Source organism: Mandrillus leucophaeus, unplaced genomic scaffold (genome assembly GCF_000951045.1).
Source record: "Mandrillus leucophaeus isolate KB7577 unplaced genomic scaffold, Mleu.le_1.0 Scaffold545, whole genome shotgun sequence".
Taxonomy (NCBI): Eukaryota; Metazoa; Chordata; class Mammalia; order Primates; family Cercopithecidae; genus Mandrillus; species Mandrillus leucophaeus.
The window spans coordinates 1,565,924-1,585,816 of record NW_012105864.1 but is presented as its reverse complement, the minus strand read 5'-3'; the positions used below and the strand labels follow the sequence as shown (position 1 = coordinate 1,585,816).

General features: G+C 36.5%; 1 protein-coding gene across 2 annotated transcripts in view; it reads left to right on the top strand.

Moving 5' to 3' along the window:
* PLXDC2 (plexin domain containing 2) overlaps positions 1–19,893 on the top strand; it is a 468,543-nt gene that overhangs the window by 257,024 nt on the left and 191,626 nt on the right. For both annotated transcript variants that reach the window (XM_011997681.1, XM_011997680.1), the window contains one exon: positions 1,379–1,448. In XM_011997681.1, coding sequence (XP_011853071.1) covers positions 1,379–1,448 — 70 coding nt within the window. The remainder of the gene's footprint in view (positions 1–1,378; positions 1,449–19,893) is intronic.

Here is a 19,893-nt window from a genome sequence, read left to right as displayed (position 1 = left end):
AATATAGCAATTGTGGAATTTTAATGTAATAGCCTGTTACTATAGGTAGTTTGTACATGTGTGCTGTTGGGCTCTCAACCAACTAATTACTTTCCCTCTGGATACTTCTATTTCAGGTGATCATCTATATTATATTTGGTTGGTGCAAAAGTAATTGCGGTTTTTGCCATTACTTTTAGTGTTTCTCTTGTTTCTTGTCTAATAATAATATATCTACTTAATATCATTTCAAACAGAAAACAAAGATTAGGTTTTTTTATGTTTTGGGTTTTAACAGATATATATATACACACACACATATAAAAATATATATTTAACATTTTTATACATACATATATATGTATATATATTTTTAAAAATAGGCACTATATACCTGTGTAGTTAAATACTAAGAGCTAAAGCTCATGGCCCCATTTTATGAAAACAAAGGGTGCAATCTAGGAACTGTCTCCCTAAATATCTGTAATGTACTCCAAATGAAGTAAAAGTAGCTCTCCAGTAACCAATATTGTTTATCCTACAGCTCTTGTATTTTTAAGAGTGGACATAATAGGCTAAATTTGGAGAGGTGATTGTATTTGAAAGATAAAAATGTCTGCAGGTCAGCCGAGCGTCGTGGCTTATGCCTGTAATCCTAGCAGTTTGAGAGGCTGAGGCAGGTGGATCACCTAAGGTCAGGAGTTCGAGACCAGCCTGGCCAGCATGGCGAAACCCCATCTCTACTAAAAATATAATAAATTAGTCTGGCATGGTGGCAGGTGCCTGTAATCCCAGCTACTTGGGAAGCTTAGGCAAGAGAATTGTTTGAACCCAGGGGGACAGAGGTTTCAGTGAGCTGAGATTGTGTCACTTCACTCCAGCCTAGGCAAAAGAGTGAAACTCTGACTCAAAAAAAAAAAAAAAAAAAGTCTCTAGGTCTAGATCCGTTGGTGCAAGACATCTTCCATGAAACTGCTTTTCATTATGGGATGTACATAAAACAAATTAAATATGTAATGATGTAACATAAAATCACTTTTGATTTTTAATCCAATGAAATCTTGACATAACATGCTCTACTATTTTTGGAGGAACTAGTCAAACTAAAAAGAACCTCAGAATAAGTTGCCTATCATCAAGACTGAACTGATTACTCAGTGGACAACTAAAATGCAGTGGTGATGTTAACTTTTTTCTTTTCACATACTTCAAACTTTTAATTACCAGAAAAAAAATATTATATTATTTAGTACTACCGAGGACTCAGGTTTTAAAAGCAAACTATAATAATTGTGGGGTAAAGTAGAAGCATCATTTTTGTTTTAAGTGAAAGACTCTTCATTTCACATTTACTATGCTACATATTATTGATTTTCTTCTCTGGTGTTGTTTTTTGCAGAGAGTGAATCTGTCCTTCGATTTTCCATTTTATGGCCACTTCCTACGTGAAATCACGGTAGCGACTGGGGGTAAGTGGTTTTCTACCCATTCACCTTAAGTAATCTATGGTTTGACTGCAGTTATTTTTAATGTACTCTATATTTCAAGATGGGTATTTATTGATAAAACCATTGTGTTTTATCACAAAGCCATAGGTATAAAAAAAACCAAACAAAGGGTATTGTTATTGGAAAACTTCTCAGCAGAAAAAAAAAGTATTTATAATAATTTTCAACCTAGATCACCTCTGCTTTTCTTCCAAATTTTAATTCCTTTTTGGTAGTTTGGTAAGACTGTCCACATGGCAGAAGTTGGAATAGAGCTAGAAAGAAAGGCTGCTTAATGAAGCTGCTGGTGATCTTAATTTTCTTTTAATGTATATATTTGCTATATATATGTACATATATATAAAATATGTAAAATATATATATAAACCTATATAATATATAAATATATATAAACATATAAAATATATGTACATATATATACACACATATGTATACACAAAAACACACAACCATATGCACATTAGCTTTGATCATTTTTTTCCTTGAGTGTTACCTATTTTGATTGACAACTCATTTGAGAGTCTTCAAATAAAGGCTGAAATCCAGCTCAAATGTTTTAAATTTTATTTTTCTCCACCAGCTTAGAGGTTAGTTTAGAGATTAGCAATATCCTAGCAAAGTAATTATCATTCTTTATTGTGTATCTCAGAAGTCAGAAATATTTTAGTCTTCAAGTGCTACTAGAAGCGATAAGCAAAATGCCAGGGAATATCCCTGTAGGCTTTATGATGCAGGGGTAGGGAAGAAGGAGAAAAACACATAAAAATGGAACAGTAAGTAAAGAAGAAATTAAAAGAAATTCTATAGATGTACAAAGAGGCTGTGAGCATCTATGCCCAAAGCACCATAGACAGAGTCTCTTTCCTTCACTGACTCTTACCAGGGGTCTTTTGGATGGTGTGGAAACCATGTTAAGCATCGCCATTTTTTTTTTTTTTTTTTTGCCATACTTTAATATAAGACCTAGAAGGTACTTAGGATTCAGAAGAAGAAGATTTGTAATCAGAAATATCAACAAGTAAATGGAAGTGTTTTGAGTACCTACTCTGAGTGATGGTAAATAAGTCTACCTCTGCCTTAGAGTTGTGTAGCTTAGCGAAATATTAGGTAAAGTGAAGCAGAATGTGAGGAATTGCTTAGGAAATATAAGTGATGAAATATGTCCAGGTGCAGTGGCTCACACCTGTAGTCCCAGCTACTTTGGAAGCCCAGGAAGGAGGATTGCTTGAGCCCAGGAGTTCCAGACAAGCCTGGGCAACACTGTGAGACCCTATCTCTACAAAAACATTTAAAAACTTAACCAAGCATGGTGGGGTGCTCCTGTAGTCCCAGCTACTCAGGAGGCTGAGGCAGGAAGACCACTTGAGGCCAGGAGTTTGAGACTGCACCGAGCTGTGGTCATGCCATTGCACTACAGCCTGGCTGACAGAGCAAGACTCTGTCTCTGAAAATAAAATAAATAAAATAAAATAATTAGCTGGTATGGTGGCATGCACCTGTAATCTCAGCTACTTGAGAGGTTGAGGCAGGAGGATCACTTGAGTCCAGGAGTTTGAGGCTGCAGTGAGCTATGACCACACCACTGCACTGCAGCCTGGGCAACAGAGAAAGACCCTATCTCTAAAGAAAAAAACAAACGGAAATCAGAAAAAGAAAATACAAATGATAAGCTATGGGTTTCCGGGGATGATGTAACTCAAACATCTCTGAGTCTTAAATGAGAGTTAAGACTACAGAAAAATTGGTGTTCAAAGTGTTTCTTGGATCTCCTCTGTGATTGACTAGACAGACGTCATAAGCAGATAGACCTATTTGACAGATGCTTGCCATCCTTACAAATCTTAAAAAGGTTCTTAACCAGAGAAGTCTTGGAAGGAAAATGGAAACCACGAGTTGACTGCAGGCCATTCTCAATAGACCTGGCCTGGGAGTTTTAAGTAGAAACACAAAGATGCCTCTTTTGTTGACTATCAGTTCTTTTTGTGTTTACAAATTCCTCTTGAACCTGTTTCTACATTGGGTGTGAGAAAAATTAAAGTGATATGTTTTCATGGTGAATCCAAGCTGTGCTAATAAATAAAGGGAATGCTTTAAACCATAATCCTCTTCATCTTACTTCATGGTTTTGCCATTTCCCATATTTCCTTGAAATCTCTCCATCTCTTTCCACACAGACACAAATTTAACATTGAAATTAAGTCAAGATAATGTCTCATCTTATTGCTAAGATCAGCACAACTTAAAAATGGAAAGTTGTTTAACAATATAGACATATGCATAGTTTACCATGGCCCCTCTTTGTATATGTATTTTACTGTGAATGAGCTTAAGTTTCTAGTTTAAAATGTGAATTACAGCTAAAACATCTGGTCATTTATCTTATAAACTATAAAAATAAAATCTTTGCTTATTAAACATTTTAATATTCAAAAGCTTCAATAATCCATATGTACAATGGAATTGGAAATATCATCTATTTTCTGGTTCACTGATAGTGGAATCTGAAAGCATTCATTTATCTTTCTATATAAAAAATACTTCAGAATACAAATATTTCAAGCACTAGAAAACTAGTTCTCTGTGAATTTCATCAAAACAGTTTCATTAGTGATACCACCAAGATGTGTTTTTTTGCATATCACACTGCATTATTTTCTTTCTATTTGAATATTTTAATTGGTTCTTTTTTATTATTAGCCTGCTAGTGTGATCTTTTAAATGTTCGAAAATGTAGATTTAAGTTTGAGGATTTGATTTGTAATCAAATAGCTATCCTAGGAATGATATTTTTACCTGAGTCCGTCATGGGTACCATTACGGTGATGAGATGGGAGTATGTGAGATGGGTTAATTACTACTTTATGTAATGGGGAAGAGAAGATATACACGTTATACAGATAATTTTGGTCCCAGTATGTAAGTATGTAGAGAGATGGTGATTCTTAATTAAGGTAATATGGGGAATTGTGGGAAGTTGGACATGAAACTGAAAAGCAAAAGTGATATGAATTTAAAAGCTAATAATGAATGTGTATTACTTACCTTGATCATAGAACAATTTGCCTTCTCTTTCTACACAGGTTTCTACTTACAGATTTCATAAGAAAGCAGTTTAAATTTTAGCTCTATTTTATTTCATTTGCTACGTAAAATACTAAAATGTTTATTAAGTAATATATTTACATATCTGAAAAACTAATAACGTGGACATTTAAAAAGTGAAACAGACAAAAGTAAAATGTAAATCTCCCTTCTTCCTTTGCCTCTTAGCTCACCAGTTTCCTGCCCAAGAAAAAAATATCTTATTTTTTGAAGTATGGTATATTAAAATTCAAACTTGGAGTAGTTTCCTGTATCTGGCCAATAATCATTAGGTTTTTTTTCTGTTTAAATTCCCACTAAGAGAGATTTTTAAAAAATAATAATGCTTGTTATCTTCATTAGGTTTTCAGGAAGTATATTACTAAATCTCCCAGCTCCTTCTTTGTTCTGGCTTTCAAGTGGTAATATTTTAATTGTAGTCCCAAATAGTATTTCATACTCTTTATAGGGACTTGATTAATAACAGGAATAAAAGTCTTTTTAGGAGAGGAAGAGAGTTAGTTATTACTCATGATGATTGATTTGTAAATAACAACCACATCTTCTTTCAAGTGTATAACCCCATGAAACAAAGCGTGGTGTATCCATTAACTTTCTGCATCTAGGGAGAAGGTGAATGGAGTTTTTTTGTATTATTATCATTATAAACAGAGATCACAGGTTATGGTTATCTGAGATCTATGCATGAATGGAAGATACTAAAGAGATAGATGCTGGATGAAAGTAAATCCATTCCAACTGGCTTCAATAATTTAAAGTTACAAGCTCAAGTCTCAAGGATTCCTAGACAGAGAGATAAATTGGGTGATGTCTAATCTACTGCATCTAAATAATTCTCTGAGATAGACCTCCAAAACCCTGAGAGTTCATCTGAGCTGTCTTCTTTGATAATTTACTCCTCCCTCAAACTGTCTAGTGTCAGCAGTAGATTCAGTAGCTTGACCATTATTATATATGTATGTATTTATTTTGTAGACAGGATCTTACTCTGTCACCCCAGCTGGAGTGCAGTGGCACAATCCCAGCTCACTGTAGCCTTGACCTCCTGGGCTCAAGTGATCCTTCCACCTCGGCTCCCCAAGTAGCTGGGACTACAGGCATGCACCGCCATGCCTGGCTAATGTTTAGATTTTTTTGTAGATATGCGGTCTCACTATGTTGCTCAGGCTGCTCTCAAACTCCTAGCCTCTAGCAATCCTCCCATCTCAGCCTCCCGAAGTGCTGGGATTACAGGTGTGAGACCCTGTGTCAGGCTATATTGTTTTGTCCTTCACGAATTGCATATTCACAACCACTTTTGTTTCTCCTGCATGTCTGTTCATACATGCTTTATTTCATTAGCACTGGCTCCTTGCGGCAGGGGTGGGAAGCATAATTGGAAATTAAGCCATTAGGAGACCCAGAGAGGAAGCACCCAGGAGCAAGAGTTGACTCAATAGGAATCAGCAAGAAAAATACAAGAGGCAGAAACATGGGTAGAATGAAGGAGGGCCATTAGACGTAAACAAGAGAGAGCAGAGCATTGGCATACGATGGATAAGTCATGATTGGAGGACAGGAATGGGGGAGGTGGATCAGCTGAGACGAGGGTGTAGGTAAAAACAAGGTCTCCAGGTTCATCCCCTTCCATTGCCATAACGGCCACTGAAGTGTCCACTGATTGCTAATGCTAGAATACTCCGCTAGGGATGTTTATACCAGGAAAACATCATTCATCTTCTTGCAGCAGATCCAGGCTTTCTTGGAAACACTGGCAGTAATATTTTTGCTTGTAGCCTTTCCTAGTCACTGCAGCAGTAATTCAGATAAATAGCAATTTTACACAGATGCTTAAATACATCACCCAATTTAAAATAAAGGTTATCTAAGTGACTCTGTTTAATTAATAAAGTAATAATGTATGCCAGATGCTCTAACATTGTCCAATCCTGGAAAATAAAGGAAAGAAATACTAAATAGTGCAGGACTGACATTAGACCCTGGTCATTTCAGAAATGAGTTCAAAAGAGCTCCCTCAATTCCTACTTAAGCCAGAAATTGAGTTGCATTTTCTTAGAGAAGGAGTCAGGCTTCCAGGTTAAGATAAATAGACTTTTGAATCTGAATACTTCATCAGTTCCTAAGCCAAGCCAATCGTAACTGTATGATCTTCAGCAAATGACTTAATCTCTCTGATCTCAGTTTCCTTACCTATAAAATAGCACAATAAAAGTACCTGGTTCATAAATATTTTGTGATGATTAATTAACATATGTTAATGATACCTGTTTCGTAGAAAATGCTACATAGATAGCATACGCTATTACTGCATTTTTCTCCACATGTACATTTTCTCTTTTATTTCTTTTCAAAATGCTTTTTCTTTAAGGCCTGTGCTGTCTTTTTAGGTTGTCTGTTGTTTTCTTTGATGACCTCATTCATTAGATTTCTCTCCATAAAGCATAGAAAGGGTCTCAAGGAATGTTTAGGAACATAACCCATGTCATCTCTAACTGCTCCTATTAAAGACTGGCTCAACCATTCGTGTCTAGGAAGTAGAATAGCATGTAAATAACTTGGGAAGTCCGCTTGATCAGCATGGCTATATCTATCACCTCTTGGTGCTGTTCAGAATCTCTCTAAAGACTGTCCCATGACGACATTTTGCGACTCTGGGACACTGTCTGGAAACCTTAGAAAATTTAGCAATTTTGTAACACATGGTAGAATCTTGAAATCTTTCTCTAATTGTGACAACATAGTTTATAACTGGGTAACAAGCATTATAATCAGTAAGACATATATATTGTTATACCCACGTATTCATTCTATCCTTTGTATAGCAAGAATTGTAGGGCCAAGTTATCAAAGAGTAAAGATAGTCAAGGGTGAAATGATTGGGATGGGAATGGACATCCCCCTTGGTAGCAGCCAGGTAGCCTTGAGGTTTATTTAATTGCTAACAATCCAATTTAAAAATGTATTCAAGATCCAACCCCAAATGCAAAGTTAAATATTAGTCCAATTTCTGTGTAACATTTTGCCTTTGAACTGGGAAACAGATTTCTCTATATGTAGTCATTATTTCATTACTACCTTTATTTTCAAGATCTTTTTCTATTTTTTTAATACATTACAGAAAACCAGTTGGTATAAAGTTAAAGTAGCTAAAAACTATGCTCTCACTTAGAGCTATATAGCTCTGGAATTGAGACATAGTCATAAAAAAAAATAGATCTGAATATTTTGTTGGCTAATTCTAATGGGGTTATGATGGGGTTAGATTACTTTGTTGATGTGAATAGCCTGAGGGCTACAGAGAAATTTTCATTTAATCTGCTGGAATTATTGTTCAAATGAGAAGCTTCTCCTGAAGGCAAAGAAAATGGAAGAAAATGTCTTTTAATTGGCTTATTGTCAATTTCCAAAACTAATTTTAAAAATAAGCACAATTTAGTTAATAGCTCATAAAGAAAATTCAAAGCACTTTTAGTTGACTCCAGAAAAAATGTAAAATTAAGATAATTTAGAGCAATTAGATTTTGTTAAAAAAAATGTAAATTATAGAGTGAAAACGTTAAAAATATTTTAATTGTAGCAAAATATGCAAAGCATAAAATTTGCCACTTATGAATGTACTGTTTATGAAGTTTTAGTCAGTAAGCTCTGGAAAAAAATTGTTTTTCCTCCTTGTTCTCCTTCTTCTCCTCCTTCTCCCCTTCTTTTTCTTCTTCTTCTTTGAAGCATGGTAATCTCTTCAGGTAAATTACTAGTTTCTTCCAAAATGCCTTGAAAACACAACTATTTTTCAAATCTTCACTCCAATGTATTTGTATAAGCCAGGTTTATTGTTCTCACACTCTTTACGTTTCTACCTCTTAATAATTAAAGATTATCTTGGAGAAATTTTTTAAGCTATTTATTTTATATTAGATGAATCTAATAAAACTTGAGACAAACCTGGACAACACAGTGAGACTTCATCTCTTCAGAAAAAATATTTAACAGTTAGCAGAGCATAGTGGTATGCTCCTGTAGTCCCAGCTTTTCAGGAGGCTGAGGCAGGAGGATTGCTTGAGGCCAGAAGTTCAGGGCTGTAGTTACCTATGATTATGCTACTGCACTCCAACCAGAGTGACAGAGCAAGATGTTATCTCTAAAAATAAATAAATAAAATCTAATAACTGATAATATAATTTGGAGATAATTGAGTACTCCCATTTTCTATACAGTTTGAAAAATAAGAGTCGTGGAACATTATATATGTAAAAATGAAGTATAAGATTATGTGTTAGCAGGGAAAGAATGTTTATCATGATAATCAAGATATAATATTTTAAGTATACTGTGATGGTAATTTTTTAGAAATACATAGCAGTGGAAGGAAGAGCTAATACTGATTGCTTTGAAATGATGACATTGGTCTTATGTTTCTATTCCCTAGCTTCCAAGAATTCAATTGAAAAATGTTGTTTATATTTCAGTCCTCTTGTAATAATGATTGTAAGGAGTGAGTAGAAATCTGGTTTCTACTCATTTATTTTTACAGAGAAGGGTACCCATATGTTTTAACACTCCTTATCAGAGTTTTATTTCTCCCACTGGTATATAATACTGCTCATATTCTGAATTCTCTTATTTTCCATAAGGCTTGAAATATGTTATTTAAATTAACTTGATTTATTTTATCATAAAAATAAAATATAACAATGCATTAGAAGAAGACTAGAGAAGGACTACTTTATAATCCTGAGATTGGGAGCATTTTTCTAAGACTGATACAAAGCCCAGAAACCATAAATGAAAATATTGAAAAAAATGCATATAATAAAATTTTCATGTATTAAAAATTCATGGCATTTAAATACCCTTACTTAAGAAAAGAGAAATAAAAACCTGGGAACTATTACAAGGAACTTAAATAAATTTACAAGAATAAAACAACCCCATCAAAATTGGGCAAAGGATATGAACAGACATTTCTCAAAAGAAGACATTTATGTGGCCAACAAATATATGAAAAAAAGCTCATCATCACTGGTCATTAGAGAAACGCAAATCAAAACTGCAATGAGATACCATCTCATGCTGATTAGAATGGTGATTATTAAAAAGTCAGAAAACAACAAATGCTGGCAAGGCTGTGGAGAAATAGGAACGCTTCTACACTGTTGGTGGGAATGTATCAATGTTCAACCATTGTGGAATACAGTGTGGCAATTCCAAAGGATTATAAATCATTCTACATAAACACGAATGTTTATTGCTGCACTATTTACAATAGCAAAGACTTGGAACCAACCCAAATGCCCATCAATGATTGATTGGATAAAGAAAATGTGGCACATATACACCATGGAATACTATGCAACCACAAAAAAGAATGAGAGTTCATGTCCTTTGCAGGGACATGGATGAAGCAGGAAGTTATCATTCTCAGCAAACTAACCCAGGAAAAGAAAACCAAACACCGCCAAGCACCACATGTTGTCACTCCTAAGTGGGAGTTGAACAATAAGAACACATGGACACAGGGAGGGGAACATCACACAATGGGGCCCGTCAGGGAGTGGAGGACAAGGGGAGGGAGAACATTAGGACAAACACCTAATGCATACAGGGCTTAAAACCTAGACGACAGGTTGATAGGTGCAGCAAACCACCATGGCACATGTATACCTATGTAACAAACCTGCACATTCTGACATTCTGCACATACGTGTATCCCAGAACTTAAAGGAAAAAAAAAGGAAAAAACAAAGCAAAACAAACAAACAAAAAACCTGGGAAAGGAAATATTTAAAACACATATGACAGTGAAAGGACTGTTCTCCTTAATATATAAAGAGCTCATGTAAGTAAAAGAGAAATGTAGCAACTAAACAATGAGCAAATGACAAAAGAAATTACAGGAATTTCTGGTTTCAGGTATTTATTATAAAGTGTTTGGAGGTTGTCACTCTCATTCTATCGAGAAAAAGCTAAACAAACTGAAAATTGACAATTTCTATCAGACCCACGAGAGAGCTGAGATTGCAGGGTGTATCAGGGTTCTGTAGAGGGACAGAACTAATAGGATAGATGGATATATGAAGGGGAGTTTATTAAGGAGTATTGACTCACATGATCAAAAGGTGAAGTCCCCCAATAAGCCATCAGCAAACTGAAGAGCAAGGAAGCCAGTATGAGTCCCAAAACCTCGAAACTAGGGAAGCCAACAGTGTAGTCTTCATTCTGTCCCTGAAGGCCTAAGAGCCCCTGGCAAACCGCTGGTGTTAAGTCCAAGAGTCCAAAAGCTGAAGAACTTGGAGTCTGATGTTCGAGGGCAGGAAACATCCAGCACAGGAGAAAGATGAAGGCCAGAAGAGTGAGCAAGTCAGCTTCTCCCACCTTCTCCTGCCTGCTTTATCTAGCCTGTCTGGCAGTTGATTCGATGGTGCCCACCCCCACTGAGGGTGGGTCTGCCTCTCCGATTCCGCTGACTCAAATGTTAACCTTCTTTGGCAGCATCCTCACAGACACACCCAGGAGCAATACTTTGCATCCTTCGATCCAATCAAGTTGACCGCATCACAGAAGGCAAACCACTGTCCCCAAAATGTAGAGACACAGGCACATCCAAAGACACACAGAGGAGATCTGCTCATCTGGGGCAGAAGCCACTGCAACCACAGATTGCTGATAATACTTAAAATGTGACTTCCACAAAGCTAGAATTTCAGTACGGATGAGCCTAACGGTCGGAAACTCCTGAGGATTCTAGTCTTAGGGGGACCTTTAAACTTCTGTGGGCTTGACCCCCAGGAACTGCAGAAGGTTCTCCCAGTGACGGTCTATGATGGCTCTGCTGGAGTAAGGGAAGAGTAATCTTGTGAAATACACCTGGAGCCTCCTCCAGAACAAAGACCTTCCTAGGGCCTTGTCCTAGCTGGGGGAAAGTCATTTCTCCCACTGGAGCAAGCCCCTGGAGTCTTCTAGGCTCACATAAGGGAGAATTAAAAATTCATAGTCAACAAGAGTCAAGACTTTAGGGAAATACATCTGGAATGGTATATCCAGGGAGGGGAGTAGGAGGCAGGGAGGGGGAAACCCTATTCCACTAGAGACACCCTTAAGAGAGTCATAGCCCAAAGATACAGACCTACTAAATACTAAAGACTAAGAAACTTCTAAAATGGAAATGCAAAGAAAAAATGAATGAAAGAAAATAAAACAAAAGCACAACAGAATATCAGAGACCCGTCGGATAATAGCAAAAGATGTAACATCCATGAACTTAATTGGAATATCGGAAGAGAAGAAAAAGAGAAAGAAGAAATGTTTGAAATAATAATAGCTGAGTGCTTTCCAAAACTGACAGATACCAAACTAGGAAGCTCGGATAAAAACAACCAGAAGATCACCAAAAAACCACACATAGGCATATTATTTGCAAACAAACAAAACAAACAAACAAACAAGCTTTAAATAAACCAGAGAAAACTACACCTCACTGCAAAATACCCAATCAGTATTTGTGCCATTGCACTCTAGCCTGGGTGACAAGAGTGAAACTCCATCCAAACAAACAAACAAAAACAGAAGTCTGAGAAACTATCACAGCTAAGAGGAACATAAGGAAACATAACAGCTAAATATAATGTCATATTCTGGATAGAATCCAGGAAGATCAAAAGGACATTATGTAAACATAGACAAATCTGAATACATTTAGTTAATAATTCAGCTAATAATTATATATCAATATTCAATATCAATTCAGCTAATAATTATATATCAATATTGTTTCAAAAATTTTGACAAAGGCATCATACCTTTGTCAAGGTATGTATGATGTTGGTAGTATGGGAAATCAGGTGTGGAGTATGTGGGAGGCCTATACTGTCTTTGCAACTTTCTGTACATGTCAACCTATTCTAAAATTAGAAGTTTATTTTTTTAACAGGAAATATAAGTGGCTGTTACACATGTTAATACATAACCTCACTCCCAATAAGTGAAATGCAAGTTAAAACTATAGAGATGCTGTTTTTACTTTAGCAATTTTAAAAGGTTTTTAAAAAACCTTTTAGTAACTTTTGTAGCTCGATATTTTCTTTAAGGTATGGAGAAAAAGAAAGTCTCAAGATTTGCTGATGATAATGTATTATTATCCACTAAAATATAAAATGTATAACTAACACTGTGATTTCTACTCCTAAAAATGTATCTTATAGGTGTCTTTGTGTGTGAACAATGTGTATAAAAATATCCACTGCTAAAGACTGAAAACCACCTGAATGCCCATCGTTAAGGATGTTCAGGTTGTGGACAGGTTAAATAAACTACTGGGAACCCATAGAGTAGAATACTATGTGACCTTTAAGCAGAATGAGATACTTAAGGTATGCTTATTAAAAAAAAAATAAAACACCACAGGATGCAGATAAATGTTACTTACATATATATGTACATATATATGTATGTATGTGTACAGACAGATGTAGCTTATACATGTATAAGCTATCTCTAAAATAATTTGGGAGAAACATAGATATGATTCCAAGTGAGCAGAAAAATCTCGAGAGAGATATACAAGAAACTACTAATAGTGCTAACCCCCAAGAGACCTGGCAGATGGCTGGAGATTAGGAATAGGAAAGAGATGTAATTTTCGCAATCATCTGTGCTTTTCAAATTATTACGATGTGCATGTATTACTTTTCAAACAGCATTAATATTTAAAATTCTTATCGGTAAGAATGGATAGGAATAATTTCTGCAGTGTATGTATTTGTTTTTATTTAATAGCATCTTGTAATATGTATTTGTCAAACAAAATTAACAATATTTAAAAGAGTATGCAGTATAAAGCTTTCTTTGTAATTATTTTATTTCAAAATTTTTTAGAGTTTGAGGCAGTATAAATTGCTCATGAAATTGCCTATTTTGTTAAGAAAAAGTATTTAAATTGTTTATTAAGGGGCTTATGAGTACCATTCTAAAATAAGGGATCCACAACTCTAGTTTATTACATTCAAGTTTCCTCTGGATAAAACTGAATTAATAGCAAATTGCTGAATGTTGCAGTGAAAGAAGGGGAGAAAAAAGATTTTCATGATTCTTGGTTGAAATGTAACAGTCCCACTAGGAATAGTAAGTATCCCCATTTAATTAACCAGTACATATTTTTATGTTATTGGCAACTATTTAATTAACAATATTATAATTACAAACTAAAAACAGATTCCCCAGAGTAAGGAGAAACAGGAAAACCTAAGTGGTTTGTACGTGTTTTCGTAAGTCTTACAGATTTGGCAGCAAGAAGCACCAGGGCTTCAAGAGTAGACCAATGCGGAAAAGGAGGTGGGTTAGAAATGGGGAAGGCCAAGACTGGCGGACACGATGTCCTGATTGGAGGCACCCTGTCTTTGAGTAAGGCTCCAAAAAGCAGGAGCCAGCCTTACAGCAGGAAGGTGGCATGAGAACACACAGTAACACCTCTATGAAGCCACAGTAGAGAGTCATTCTGGGCTGACCTTACAGCAGGCCGTATAACAGGGTAGTGGGATGGGAAGACTCAGTAATACCTTCATGAAGCTACAGTGGCAAATCATTCTGAATATTCGAGATTCCTTGTGGAAGGCAGGCAGAAGGCAGTTGCCCAGTTAAGGCGTAGGGCCAGAGGCTAGTTTAGGCAAGAAGGAATAAACTAGCCTCTGGCCTTAAACCTTAACTTCCAGACCATGAGATTCCTCTAAAAAGACAGCTGTGTAGAACCACACCCAGCTGCTGGCTGCCCTTAGTAGATACACCCTTGGACAGAAGGAAAGGCTGGCATGATAGAACAGTCACAAATTTCCTCTATCTTATATTTGGTCAAGAATGTGTACAATGAAGGCTTTCAGGACCAGATGCTAAAGGTGCTCATGAAGGCTGTGGCAGAGGAAAAAAAAAAAAAATCACATGAGTTTTGGTTCTGGAAAAGTATCCCTATCAAGAAAGCGGTACCTTTTTGATATGGTCCCAGTGGCATCTTTCTTTCAGTGTCTTTCTTAGGCAATAAATATCTTGCCTTTTTCATATGTAAATGCACAACCCTCGGGTCAAGGACAAAAGCATGAGTTTCTTTTTTCCTCTGGAGTTGCTGGGTTGTTTTGTCGAATGGCACCTTCTACAGCATTTCTACAAGCAGCTTGGCACCGTTAGTACCAAGCTCTCATCTGTGGAAATATGCTATGCGATTTAGGTTTTTTGTTAAAAAAAAAATCTTACTTTCATAGACTAAACTGCAACTGTGTTTCTCAACAGTTTGTGCGCAGCAGGTGGCTAGCACAGACAGAACTGATAAAACGTTAGAATGCATTGCAGACACTGCCTCAGAATTGCCTGGAATGTTTCTCTAAAATGTCCTTAGCTGTTTCCTGCTTACAGGGCCTGCTCTGGAATTTCCATGTAGGAGGTGCTGAGGGTCAGTAACCTAGTTAGAAGGTGAAGGAAGGGGAAGGATGATCTACTAAATGATCTTTAAGCTGAATTTGCATAGCATCTACATTTTTGTTGCTAAGATTCTGATTCATTTTAGTAAAAACAGCAACATATTCTAATGTTTCAAATTTCAAACTGTATACAAGATTGATGCTTAGAATTAATTACTATGATTTGATTTGGGGAGACATGGGAAAGTGATATGGATATGGGGACCCAAAGCCCATCTAAGTACCTCTAGGTACCACCGCTCCTACACAGTTGAGACCTTCTGACACTTGAGCCAGGCATGTCATTTTTTCAACACCTCCCTCAAGATGATTCTCTTATTTAATGTGCACGCCTACGGAAACAAAATACACTTTAAGAAACAGACTGGCTTTATGTAACATCTGGTCAGTGAGAACTACGTAGTAAAAATGTAGTTACAAAAATCATGCTATTTGCACCATCAAGAAAGCAATTAGAGGTTTTAGGCATAAATTCCTACAGCTGCCTATAAATGGTAAAAGGAAAAAATAAGCCACTACTCATCCCTTAATAGAATCTAATTACTTTCTTGTAATGGTTTGCTTGACAAGTTAAGATTTAGACTGCAAAGCAGGATATTGTTCTTACCAGGCTCAATGTCACCTCTGTTTTATTTCCATTATCCTGAGTTTTTCACTGGGGACACATACTTGTTATTTTCACTGCTTTGTGGTCTGATGGTATTTAAAGCTAGCTAGTACTTGTTGACAAAACAGAGTTTCACCCTGTCTCCCAGGCTGGAGTGCAGCAGGGTGGCCATAGCTCACTGTAGTCTCGACCTCCTGGACTCAAGGAATCCTCCCATCTCAGCCACTCAAATAGCTGGGACTTTAGGCACCAGTCAGCACACCTGGCTACTTCATTTTTTTAATTTAATTAATTAATTAATTAATTAATTTGTAGAGACTGGGTCTATGTTGTTCAGGTTGGTCTCAAACTCCTTGCTTCAAGCAATCCTCCCACCTCAGCCTCCCAAAGTGCTGGGATTACAGGCATGAACCATTATGCCCAGGCTTGTTATGATGTATTTTGAGGAAATGAGGGCATTTTGCGTGTTCTTTTTGACATTTTGCTAAATGCAAAGCATGGGTTTACAGGCGCCTCTCATCTTCTTCCAAATGCAGAATTTGAGGCAGCCTCTTCAAATTCACATTACTGTTGCCATTTGGATAAGATACCAAAATGGTACATAGAAGGTTTTCTTTTTCCTCCCCTTCGAGAACAAGATTCAAAGAGACAGCATCTGTCACAATCACCTCATTAAAATCACCCATTCTTGAAGTGAACATTTGTAGCAGCTCCTTGAAAAATCAAGCCTGTAGCACGCCTAAGCAGTTAACTTCAAAAAAGCAATGTAAGTGCCAATCTGAATAACTGCTGTGCCACTTATACATGGCTTGTATTAAAAGCAATGTCTCTCCAAAGATTAAAGCCTACCGTATAGAGCCTGTTGGATCCTAAATCTAAGGCAAAAGAACATAGAAGATATTTCTTCCAAATTTTAAAGGATAAAGAATACATTCATAATTAGTAAGGACTCTCTGTGATCCCCTAATTCTGAAGAGGCAACAAAAAGAAAAAACAATGTCAAAAAGATCATTTCAAAGGTTTTGAATTTTGTGACATACAAATCTATTTCAGGTTGTTAGTTCAAATGCATGGCCTCTCTTTCCTACAGGAGTCAAACCTGCTTTGCTTTGTAGCAAGGCTAGGCAGGTCTACACAGGCCCCAGAATTATATCTGAGAAGCACATATTAAATGTGCAGATACCACCCTCACCTCCATACTCTGGCTTGCAGAGGAGGTGTTCATGTGAGCTGTTTAGCTCAAAGATATTGAGGACCTACCTGTAACTCAGAGAATATTTAAGATAATTTATTACTACTTAAAATGGTTAGCTTGCTGAGTAATTTTTAAAAATTGCCAAGTTGTCCATTTCCATGTAGTAAAGCACAATCCATCATTCTCATTCCATTTGCCTTCCATGGAGAATAACTTCCAGCCAATAAATACCGATGTTGACCAGGGAGATATTTCTTGAGCTACGTATGTAAAACCGTGAGTGGTTATAGATCCAATAGGAGCTTCTAACCGTATGTAATTTTTCTTCCTCCAATTGATGCAGTTTAAATAGTTAAGCTCTGACTTGTTGGCAGTTGGATATACTATCTCTGATGAAGAGCCACTTGCTAGCAATGAAAAAGCAATTTCTTAACCTAATCAAGTAGATAATTTAAAACCAAAGGCAATATATTTGCAGTTTGTTTTAAAAGAAAAATAAACAGGCCACATTTAGTAGTAACATTTCTGTTATGGGACTGTGGTTTTCATGGCCCATATGTATTTCATCCAAATTTTTTATTAATAATTTCCCTACCACTTCCAACATATTTGTGAACCTTTCCAGTGTTTTAATCAAGGGCACAAAGGACACATTGGTTATGACATTTGGTCACACTACCATCTTCATGCCTTAACTTAAATGCTAATGAAGTGCATTTTAGCCCATATAGAATGAAATAAATGGAAGGGATAAATTCCTGTGGAACAGACTGTATAATCATTATTCCTTTTTCTCCTAAAATCAAAATGATCTAAACAGCCATAGGTCAAAGAGTGAACATTCAAATACTTCAGAGCACTAGAGACCTAAGCAGCCTGGAGATGTTTCAAATCTACTTTAACTCTGCTTCTGACAAGTGGTCCCTAATGTGTAGAGTAAAGATATCTCCTAATGCTGCAATTTCTGTGCCAATGCTTATTTTAAATAGCTGCAATGAAGGAGCTAAATGTTTCCAGTATGTATTAAATTATTTTAGTGAAGATCCCCAAGGCAAATGATAATTTGTAGCCTTGCATTTAAGAGGAAAACAGAATTATGAGTGAATAAGGTATTTTTCTTGGTTGAGAAGAATTACTGGATTTCAACATCTTAGTGAACAGCTGTTACTCTGGGATAATTACGATTTCATAATAGTTGTAAAGCCAATTGTTAGCACTAGAGTCTGCTATTTACATGGGACACTGCTGGGTACTGTTGAGGAAACAAACCAAAAGGCATGATCTTTGTCCCCAAGAAAGGTAGAGATAGATTGTAAACACCACCCATAGGAAACTATTCATAATTTCCACCTGTTAGGTAGGCAACAGAGTATGTTGGTTAAAGGGCAATCTATGAAATAATATGGCCTTGGTTCACATCTTGTCTCTGCTATTTAAAGCTTTGTGTCTTCTTTTCCTTAGCTGTCATATCTGAAAATTGGGTATACCAATCACATCTATCTTAATTATCACGAGGATTAATATTATACTTAAAGTGCCTAGAGCAGTCCTTAGCAAATGCTAAACACTCAATGAAAATTTGCTACTTTTTATGTTTGCTAAGGAATATATCTACTCTATGATTTAGGAGCATTAATACTGCATATCATTTTTTTCTCCAAATTTTATATTCGACCTTTGGATCACATTGCTTCTGGGATACTCAGGCACAAGCTTGGCTCACAACTCATTGTGAAACTCATTCCAGCATCTGTCTTTTTTCAACAGTGGATGATTGAATCTGTGCTTTGTCAAACCTATAAGTAATACATGTCGTGGATCTTCAGAACTTCTTAGAGTCAAAATAAGGAATGTTAACATTAGTAAAATGTAAAGGTCTGCTGTTAAATTTTTAAAAACCTGTATATACGTGTGTGTGTGTGTGTTTAAATACAATGTAGAGATGTTAGCAAAGGCTTTGTAAGCCCAAACATAAAATCAATTTCCAATGGATGAGTCATGAAAGTATGTATGAAAGAAGTAACATTTGGCTGGAATCTTGAAGCAAGAGTGGGCTTGTGGTAGGCTGAGAAGCTGGGGAAGGGAGCTGCAGGCAGCGGAAGTAGAAGTACAGGTAAACTGCACACATGTGTTTGGAGAATGTTGAGTAGTTCAGTGACTTGTCCCTAAGATTCATGGTGAGAGTTACTAAGAGAGAAGGCCAGGAAGACAGATGAGGAACATTATGTACAAGTCCTTGATATTAGAAGAAGGTTGAACTAACTTTATTTATTAACCAGTAAGCTGGGGTCATTGAGGGTTTTATGGAGAAAATTACTATGGGTTTTTTTGCTTGTATCATGGAGGACAGATGGAAAACAGGGTCCTGGTAATAATTTTCCTAGAGTGGTTAAAAAACAATGGTGCATAAATTGGGCCAAGGTGAAAGACTAGAAAGGAAGGGCTTGAGAGAGAAGAGTGCATTGACAAAACTTTTACTGTATGCTAGTTCATTGCAGGTAAAAGAGAGCCCAAGATAGAATAATAATTAACTAATATAAGAAACACAGAACAAATAGAATTCATACATTTTGTGATGGTCTCATCTTTTTTATTCTAACACAGACTCCATCTTGACTTTGTAAGGATGATGTGGACATTTATTCTAAGGCAGACTCTATCTTGACTTTGTAAGGATGACGTGGACGTTTATGCTAACGCAGACTCCATCTTGACTTTGTAAGGATGATGTACGTGGACTTTTATTCTAACGCAGACTCCATCTTGACTTTGTAAGGATGAGGTGGAGATTAGGTTCAAGTCGTTTTTTGCGTATCAGAGGGAAAGCCCATCCTTGCCTTGACTTGGGCACCCTGGTAAACCATGGCCGTGGTTAATTAGCATTGCCAGTGGCACCGCCGAGTGTCAAGGAAGCTGGCTCACCACAAACGAAGCTGAACCTTCCCGATTGGTAAGCCACCTGTCCTAAGTGCTGGGAACACAGAGCCCACAGATGTTCATGGTGATTCAACAGTGGTTCATATGTCTATCTTATGCCTTCCTCTG